General features: G+C 48.9%; 1 protein-coding gene across 1 annotated transcript in view; it reads right to left on the reverse strand.

Annotated features, from left to right (window-relative positions):
- Positions 1 to 1,530: 1,530 nt before the first annotated feature.
- Dffa (DNA fragmentation factor subunit alpha) overlaps positions 1,531 to 9,704 on the reverse strand; it is an 8,464-nt gene continuing 290 nt past the window's right edge. Inside the window, 5 exon segments of the mRNA XM_050153131.1 lie at positions 1,531 to 3,719; positions 4,871 to 5,032; positions 6,660 to 6,715; positions 6,717 to 6,877; positions 7,969 to 8,099. Coding sequence (XP_050009088.1) covers positions 3,520 to 3,719; positions 4,871 to 5,032; positions 6,660 to 6,715; positions 6,717 to 6,877; positions 7,969 to 8,099 — 710 coding nt within the window. The 3' untranslated portion in view covers positions 1,531 to 3,519.

Genomic DNA, 9,704 nt, shown 5'->3' on the forward strand with positions numbered 1-9,704 from the left:
CGCACTGCCAGGACTGCTGTTAGGGCTCATGGCCCACTCACTCTGCCAGCCTGCCTCTGAGAATCCATGGTCATCAATGACCCGACAGCTGGCTGTACATGCGGTCACATGCAGACAGCGGCACACACACTATTTTATCAGAAGGCATTTCCCTTAGTGTTTGTGTACTTTACACTCAGAAGGGACTGGTGTTTCTGAACAAGTGACAGGAAGGACCGAGAGGCAGCATCAGCAGAGGCTTTATTGAAGGACAGAGCACCGTCACAAAGATGCTGGGAGCTGGCGGTGCTGACACAGGAACTGACATGTAAGGCACTGAGATGTAAAAGGGGCTGATGGACATGGCTCCTGCTATAGGCAAGGGAGCAAGGGGTTTTCTGAACCCCACCTTCACCCCAAGACTTAATGCTATATTTCTTTGCTTAACTGGGCAGTGCTGAGGGATGGGTCATTAGGGGAACATGCTCAGCATATATGAAGCCCTAGTTCAATCCCCAGCACCCAGAACCTACACACAGACACGCACACACAGACACACACAAAATTAAAAGTAACTGAGGCATGTGTCTCTCAACAGCACTAGATTTGTTTTATTTTGGTTTTGTTTTTTGAGACAGGGTTTCCCTGTGTAGTAGTTTGGCGCCTGTCCTGGAACTCGCTCCTAGACCAGGCTGGCCTAGAACCCACAAAGATCCACCCGCCTCCGCCCTCCGACTGCTGGGATTAAAGGCGTGCGCCACCACTGCCTGGCTGACAGTGCTGTTTTCTTCCCAGAATACATAAATCAAATGCCCCAAAACTGAGCATCCTTTCCCTGAAAGCAGCCAGCACTGTAGGCTGCGAAGTTGCAGAAGCCTGAGCAGATACGGGAGAGAAAGCCAGAAGTGCTGTGCTCTGCAGAGACGGGGACCCACAGAGCATGCGAGAATCACTTAATGGCGCTTTGGGCCCCCTGCTGGCAGAGCATATTAGAAAACTGAACAGAGTTTTGCAGTGGCGACAGCTCCGCAGCCCTGAGTCGGGTACCAAAGATGGTGGCTTAGGCTCCATGTCCCTGGGGGCTGCAGATTCAGAATATGCCTTTAAACAAACAGCAGCCACACTCATTAGCTTGAGAAGCAAGTTCATGGCCACGATCACTGCATTAGCCTTTTCTTTCCTTATCTGTGTCTAAAACTCTACTGTTTTAAGTTGTTGAATAAGGACATTGAGTCCAAAGTAGGAGAGATTTTCACAGCCTTGGACAATACTTTTACTTGGCACCTAAGGCCGAACATAAATTCTGGGAGCTGGAGAGTTGGCCCAGTGGCTAAATGAAGTGGCTACTCTTCCAGAGTACCCAGAGTCTGTAACTCCAGTTCCAGGGGACCTGACACCCTCTTCTGGCCTTTGTGGACTCAAGATACACACATGGTACATGGACATACATGCGAGCAAAACACTCATACACATACAAGAAACAAAAATGAAGATCTAAGTACGCCGAGAGGAGGTAGAAGTATACTGGCGTAAATGAACGGCAGACAGAAATTATAATATAATATTAGGCTTTAATAATTAAAAGATATTTAATAATATTTAATAATGAAATAATAAGAGGTTCCCGCAGAGAACAGGAAAGCAGAAGGGAAGGCAGGAACACACCAGGAATATTTATTAGTAAGAAATATCCTCAGGGGACCTCGCCCTACAAGCGAGGTGATTGGCTGGGGGGCTTCCCCTACATAGAAGGACACAGAGCGGCCTTTCTGGAGGGCGTAGCCACCTCAGCTACAACAGCATCCTGGAAGGCAGGAGGTAGAGCGGCGCAGAGGCAGTACAGTGGGAAGGGAGGTTCTTCACTGCTAACAAAACCAAGGGCTTCCTCAGCAAAGTGTGCTTCCGGTGGAGCTACTTGGGGTCTTGTCTGGCGCATTTGGGGCTCTGCTGTTCCTCAGGCAGTGGATCCCTCCCTCACCGAGACATTCCTAAGGGAATGCAACCTCTGCACTTGCTGCAGGCCCACTAGACTGTCTCTTTCTTTATGACCCCGCTCAAGGCAACAGCCAGGGTTCTGGGGTCCTCCTTGGAGACCAGCTGCAGCGAGAATAAGAACCACTGAGCCCACAGCTTCTGGGACCCTTGCCTGTGCGGTGCGTGCCCGCTTTTTCCTCTTCTCTTTAGAGACAGGGTCCGGGACTGTGGCCCAGACTGGCCTCGAATGCACGGCAATGCACCTTTCAGAGCACACGATCGCTCAAGCCCGACAGGAGGCTGAACGAGGCTCGAGTGGCTATCATTTCCCTTTCCTTCTACCTAGAATTGGGAGGCACTCGGTGCACAGGAACAAGAACAAAGAGTGAAGAATACCCACCCCAAGGGACTCCGTCTAGGCAGTCAGCACAGGACGGACCCCACAGACTGCCTGCTCGCCCCATGGTGCTGATGATGTGCCAAGGGCTGATCATCACCCCCAGCCTTATGTTTGCCTCCTGTGCCACTTCTGTACTGGCTGTGCAGTACGTAGGGATTTTTGACTCATCTTTGTTCTTGCTGTCTCCTCATCCCTGAGAGCCCAGCCTTTTTTTTTTTTTTAAATATTTATTTATTTATTTATTTATTTATTTATTTATTTATTATGTATACAATATTCTGTCTGCATGTATGCCTGCAGGCCAGAAGAGGGCATCAGATCTCATTACAGATGGTTGTGAGCCACCATGTGGTTGCTGGGAATTGAACTCAGGACCTTTGGAAGAGCAGGCAGTGCTCTTAACCACTGAGCCATTTCTCCAGCCCGAGCCCAGCCTTTTTATGGACACACCACACTCTGCTGACCTGGTCAGCAGTGGATGAACACCTCTGTTTCCCTTACCGAGGACATTATCTTTTTATTACTTTTTTTTTCAAGGCAGGGTCTCATTCTGTAGCTCTGGCTGTCCTGGAACTATGTGGACCAGGCTGGCCTTGAGCTCCTTCTGCCTCTGCCTCCTGAGTGTTGGGATTAAAGGTGTGCACCACCACGTCAACTTATTTTTTTATACCTCTTGGATTTTGAACTATGTGAATGTATTTATTGGTTGGGGTGCCCCTCTGTATGCTGTGAATATGTTTTATTACCATTGATTAACAAAGGAAGCTGCTTTGACCTATGGCAAGACAGAATATAACCAGGCGGGAAATCCAAGCAGAGGGTCAGGAAGAAAGAAGGCAGAGTGAGGAAGATGCCAGCAGTTGCCAGAGAAGCAAGATGTGAGGTAACGAGCCACACGCCTCATGGTAAAATATACAACAAAAGAAATGGGTTAATTTAAATTGTAAGAGCTAGTTAATAGCCGGGCGATGGTGGTGCACGCCTTTAATCCCAGCACTCGGGAGGCAGAGGCAGGTGGATCTCTGTGAGTTCGAGGCCAGCTTGGTCTACAGAGTGAGTTCCAGGACAGTTAAGGCTGTTACATAAAGAAACCCTGTCTTGAACCACCCCCCCCCAGCCAAAAAAACAATGGAATTACTACAGCAGGAGAGATGGGGGCACAGAACCTAAGATACCAGGACAGCAGAGGCTAGGGAGCGTTGTGGGCTGTGGAGGGGACTCACTTGGAGCTCCTCTTCTGAGAGCAGGATGATGTTGTCCAGTTCCTTTTTCAGCATCCTAGCCATGTTCTTCCACTTCACCCCGGCTCCGCTGTCTGTCTCATGGGCATCAAAGGACTTTTGGGAAACCCAGGCTGTTCCTCCATCTGATACAGAGAGAATGCCAGTCAGGTCAGCAATTCAGGGGCCGCTTTGCCTTCAACCCCAACACTCAGCAGCATGGAAAATGAGCATGTCCTCCGGCCTGTCATATTGTCATGACAGGGACGCACCTTTTCACAGGATGTCACAGGAAAGCTAATCCCCACCTCAGGCCTTGTTCTCTCTTCTGTCTTCTGTGTCCCACCCCCTATTTCTGTGTGAAATTGTACTGCATTAAATGTGGTGGCTAACATCATCTTTAATCCCAGCCCTCAGGACATTGAGGCAGGGGGACTGCAGCGAGTCTGAGGCCAACCCAATCTTTGGATGAAAACCTTGTCTCAAAAAGAAAAAAAAGGAAACAGCAGCTACTTAGGTCACACAGGGGCCAAAGGTCCGACCACACCTCTCTTTGATTAGTCTTTGTGCTGGGTGTGTTCTTTTTTGGGGAGCTGGGGTTTCTGTAGCCCGAGCTAGGCTTGAATTCACGGTGTCGTGGAGGTTAGCCTAGGACTTCTGACCCACCTGCCTCTGACTCCTAAGTTCTGGGATAACAGGTGCCGGCCACCATGCTTGGCTGTGTTGTTTTTGTACGTGACTCTGACCAGCAGCACTGGTCCTGGGGTGGCGAGGGGTGGGGACAACGGTGGCTGATAAAGCTACAGCTGACGGGCGATTTCCTCAGCGTAGCAGCAATGTTTTTTCCCCGCAGACGCTCTGCCGCCTCTCTGCTGCAGGCGCTTCTCTAGCTCTCAGACGAGCGAGCGTTAATTTGAATCTACCGTGGTGACGACGACGGGCATCGCTAACCTCTACTGAACCCGTGTGCCAGAGAAGAGCAGTCACGAAGACGAGGCCTTGGCTAGTGTCTGGAGACACACTCGGCTGTGACTGTCACAGTCGCGACAGACGGATACTGTAATTATCATTTCCATAAGAACCTGGCAGGCTGTGTCATCTGCCCAGTCGCCTGGCCTGACACGGCAGAGCCACAGTCTCACTCGTCTGCGTCCCTTAGCCCTGGGCCTGGTACACGGAGGGGCTCAGGTAGCATGGCCGTGCAAGTGTTTAGACAGTCAGACGAACAGCAACCGCTTGCCCGTGAAGCCAAATGAACCGTGACAGCAACACTGGCTGTTCGGCCCAAAGTTCTTACCCGAATTGTTATACGCCCGCTCCTCATGACAGGCCAATGCCACAAACTTGGTATTGCAAGGGAGACAAAGGGAGCAGTCGTCATCGTCCACTATCGAATTGTCCTCTGCCAGGACCAGGGTGACTGGTGTCAGGGACTCACCAATGGCCAGTACTTCGCAAGCTGAAAATAGAATGTTCGGCAGGTGACAAACATGTCAAGGAAATTACGCCCCTCTTGGTACTCTCGTGTGTGCCCCAAGAGCTAGGTAGAATTGCTGGAAGATAATAATAGATAAATCATAACCATAACTCTTCGTACCAATGTAACACTTACCATATGCCCGGTACTATTCTAACTGCTTGTCAGGTAAACTACGAATCCTGTAAGGAGGTCCTATTCTTATTCCCAATTTACAGACAATGAACCTATGCTCAGACAGATTAGGTAACCTATTCAAAATCCCACAGTAAGTGGCTCAGGTGAGATGCATTTTTATTTTTTAGATTTTTGTATGTATGAATGTTTTTTTCTGAATGTATGTATATGGGCCACATTCATGTCTTGTACCCAAGGAGGCCAAAAGAGGGCGCTGGATGCCCTGGAACTGGAGTTACAGATGGTTGGAAACTGTCATGTGGGGGCTTAGAACTGAACCCAGATCTGCAAGAGCAGCCAATGCTTTTAACAGCTGAGCCATCGTTCCAGCACCCCAAACTGAGATTTAAACCGAGTGGCTCCTGAAAACGTTTCCCGCAGCTTCTCTGCACCCTGACATCGGAGCCGTTACCCAGAACCTGGTCTAATTTCCAGTGGACAAGTAACGCTGACTCCTGTTCACTTACTCAGTGCTTGTCTTGAGTTCTACACATCCAGTGTCAGAGAAGAGAGAAAAGTGCTTGCTTGCTTGCTTGCAGCTATATACAATAGCTTGTAGCTATCGTCCTTCACGGCTCTTCTAACCAAAGGAAAATACAGCAGCGGCAGAAACTTGTCTCAATAGCTTTGCATTTTTATTACTGCCAGGCAAGAGGCCCTCTACAATGCTGGCATCCCCCAAAACAGGACAGCCAGTCTCCTTTAGGCTCAGCTGCAGAGAACACAGTTCTCTGTGCCAAGGACACCCAGCCGATGCAACAGAAGTAACCTAGTGCCAGGGGTGAAACGCAAACACTGATGTGGCGGAATCTCGGTCACCAACTCAAACCCTGCTCCTGGGTCTCAGTGGCTCTGCGGAAGCGCTGCACACCCAGCATGCACGATGACTACAGGTCCTGGGCTAGTTTCCATGGAAACCCTGCAGAACTTCTTTGGCTACACAATTTGTTGCTGTGGGATAATAACGCTTATAAAGAATATTAACATAAAATCTCCTTTGAGATCCAACAATCCCTTGACACAAGGCTGGAAATGCATCCACTACGCTGCTGAAAAACTAAGGCTCCAAAGATAAACGCAAGGTCCAGCCGTGTAGTCAGGCTCAGAACCTGGGTCAGTTCACGTTCCTTGTATGAACTCAAGGGGGCAGGTACTGGCAGCTCCCTTTTAATGGGACAGGTACTAACTGTGGACACCCGTCCCGACCCGGCCAGCGACCCCAGGACCGCCTCTGTGAGCCAGAGTAGAGAGAATACGCTGGACTCCGTTGGATCCAGATCAGGCCAGTGAGCCTGGACCCGCACAGAGCCTCACACCGGAGATAAATGAAAGCGCCAAAACCCTGTCAATCGCTGGACCCACGTGGGCCGCTGCAGTCCCTAGGTGACCGGGGTCACCTTCCCGACCCCTCCCGGTCCCCTCAGCAGCCCACCTTTGCGCCACAGCTCCTCGAGGCAGGAGGCCGCCACGCCATACTGATCGCGGTTGTTTGCGGCGCAGCAGACACGGCTTGAGAGGCCGGACGTCGTCCGGGTCCGGAGCCGCTTTCCAGGTCTCGCCACAGCAAGTGACGTGAGAGCAAGGCACGCCGGGAGATGTAGTGCTGGCTAATCGCGTGCGTTTCAGGGCACTACTGGAGTCCTGTGGTTTCTGGGTTCAAAGTTGGGGTCAGGAATTCAGCTCAGGAAAGTGGGAGAGACTGTTAGCTTTCCTTTTTAAAATTCTTTTCTTTCCTCTCTCCTCCCTTTCTCACCCATCCCCTCCCTTCTCTTCTTTAAAACACTGTATGGTAATGCCTGGTGGTGGTGATGCAGGCCTTTAATCCCAGTACTCAGGACGCAGAGGTAGGCAGATCTGTGAGTTCAAGGTAAGCCTGCTCTAAAGGGCGAGTTACAGAATAGCCAGAGCTACACAGAGAAACCTTGTCTCAAAAACAACAACAAAACCCCAAACAGACAAACAAAAAGCTGACATTGAGTTAGTTGCGTGGTGGCACAGGCCTCTACTCCTCAGGAGACAGAGGTAGGAGAATCTTAGTGAGTTCAAGTTGGCCTGGTTTCCATAGGGAGTTTCAGGACAGCTAGAGTTACATAAACGAAGAGAGATATTGTCTTAAAAATACATACATACAGAGAAACCGTCTCGAAAAACAAAACAAAATAAAAAAAAATACATGCATAGATAATGACTCCTGGTAAAAGAGAAGAGATAATGTCTTTTTTTTTTTTTTTTTTTTTTTTTTTTTTTTTGACAGGGTTTCTCTGTAGCTTTGGAGCCTGTCCTGGAACTAGCTCTGTAGACCAGGCTGGTCTCGAACTCACAGAGATCCTCCTGCCTCTGCCTCCCGAGTGCTGGGATTAAAGTCATGCGCCACCACCGCCCCGTGAGATAATGTCTTTAAAATGAACAAATAAATAAACGAAGATTCCAGGCAACCCTCCTGACTTAGCACAGCAAATGCTGGCATTACATATATATAATATACATAGTATAAGCCAATCTTCCAAGCCTTGGTTTTCCTTTTCCAGCCTTAGAGATCTTATCAGTCTGCAGGAGAAGCTGCCCGGCCCTGCCTGCTGAGTAGGCCGAGTTCTCTCTCTCAGAAACCATTACACCTGAGGTTAATTTGTAAACCCCCACCTGCCCAAGGACCAGGTAACTTCCTGGGAGTCTGGGAAAGTATAGTGACCTATGGGCTTTGTCCATAGAAGCTCCGCCCACACTGTCTCAAGGCCACTCACCTGGAATCTTTTCGTCTTGGTCAGTGTTGGGGGGGGGGGAGTGTTCTTCTTCTTCTCGGGACGAAAGGAGGACGCAAGAGCATGCGCAACAGTGAAGGGAGAGAAGGGAAAAGAGGAAGAACGCACAGCGTCTCAGCTTTTAAAGAGGACCCTCACGCCGTGTGTCAAACTGCGCCACGTTCCGTGCCTGCGCGGCCTTTGCGTTGAATGCTGCGAGCTTCTGGGTGCAGGGAGGAAGGCCTTGGTCCTGCCTCCAGTGACGTGACAGACTTTGTTGACTTTGCAAATCCATGCAGTGTGTTTAAGGTTTGGCTCCTGTGATCAGAAAAGGCTAGAGATAGCCGGGCGGTGGTGGCACACGCCTTTAATCCCAGCACTCGGGAGGCAGAAGCAGGCGGATCTCTGGGAGTTCGAGACCAGCCTGGTCTACAGAGCTAGTTCCAGGACAGGCTCCAAAGCTACAGAGAAACCCTGTCTAAAAAAAAAAAAAAAAAAAAAAAAAAAAAAAAAAAACCCTCTCTAAACAGATTACAGTGTATTTAAAATGTGCATAGGCCAAGAAAAAAATGGGTATAGACAGTCATAGAAAAAAGTAGTTTTCAAATAATAAAGTCTTTAAAGAGAAAGTAGAGTAATATAAAAAGAAAAATGCTATATAAAGATGGGAAATACACAGGGAGTCTGGGTCCTGTATGGAGCTGTGTTGGCTTGGAATCTTTTGATTGCTGATCAGTGAACAGCAGTTGCAGAGAGACTTGGGATCGTAAAAAGGATTGCTGAATTAAACCAGCCTAGATATTTTAGGGATGCCTTAACTTTAAAATGGAATTCAAAAAATGTGTTGAGTTGGGGAAGAGGTTAGTCTTTTGATTTCACAGGAAACATAAGGCTGTGGATTCTTTCAAGGTTGATAGAGATCAGTTTTGATTGGGAGAGATCCCCTGCAAACCTTGACTACAGACATAAGAAATGAACCAAGAAAAAGTATGTGACATGTGACCTGTGTGCAGATCCCTGGGTATGGGAACAGTTCTGAGACTTGGCAACAAAAATTACAACTGGTTTTCCCAGGACTTGACCTTTATCTCAATGTTCTCAGGATTTTCTAAAGAGGCCTTTGCCCACAAACAACAGGAAGCAGTCTAGAGAACTCAGTAGCCACATTTCCAAGAGTGGGGTGGGTGATTTTTAGTCATTCCATGGGTTATGGATGACTACTGTCTGAGGGGTCAGCTTCCAGCCGCAGCACAGGGCTTCGAGAGGAATCCACATGGAATTGACATAAACTTTACTTTTCTATCTGAGGGGGGTTTAGGAGAGGAAATGCTCACTCTCTTGATGGCTTGCTCCTTTAGTCTCTGTTCTTCTCATGTTCTTTTCTGTGTTCTTTCTACTGTACACATTTTCCCTACAGCTTATGCATCCCAATGAAGTTTTTCAGGCAATATAAGAATTACAATGTGGGGCTGGAGAGTTGGCTCAGAGGTTAAGAGCATTGCCTGCTCTTCCAAAGGTCCTGAGTTCAATTCCCAGCAACCACATGGTGGCTCACAACCATCTGCAATGGGGTCTGGTGCCCTCTTCTGGCCTGCAACATAGACAGAACATTGTATACATAATAAACATTAAAAAAAAAAAGAATTACAATGTGGAGCCGGGCGATGGTGGCGCACGCCTTTAATCCCAGCACCCGGGAGGCAGAGGCAGGCGGATCTCTGTGAGTTCGAGACCAGCCT

This window comes from Alexandromys fortis, unplaced genomic scaffold (assembly GCF_014885135.2).
Source record: "Alexandromys fortis isolate MF-2015 unplaced genomic scaffold, M_Fortis_MF-2015_v1.1 scaffold_88, whole genome shotgun sequence".
Classification (NCBI taxonomy): Eukaryota; Metazoa; Chordata; class Mammalia; order Rodentia; family Cricetidae; genus Alexandromys; species Alexandromys fortis.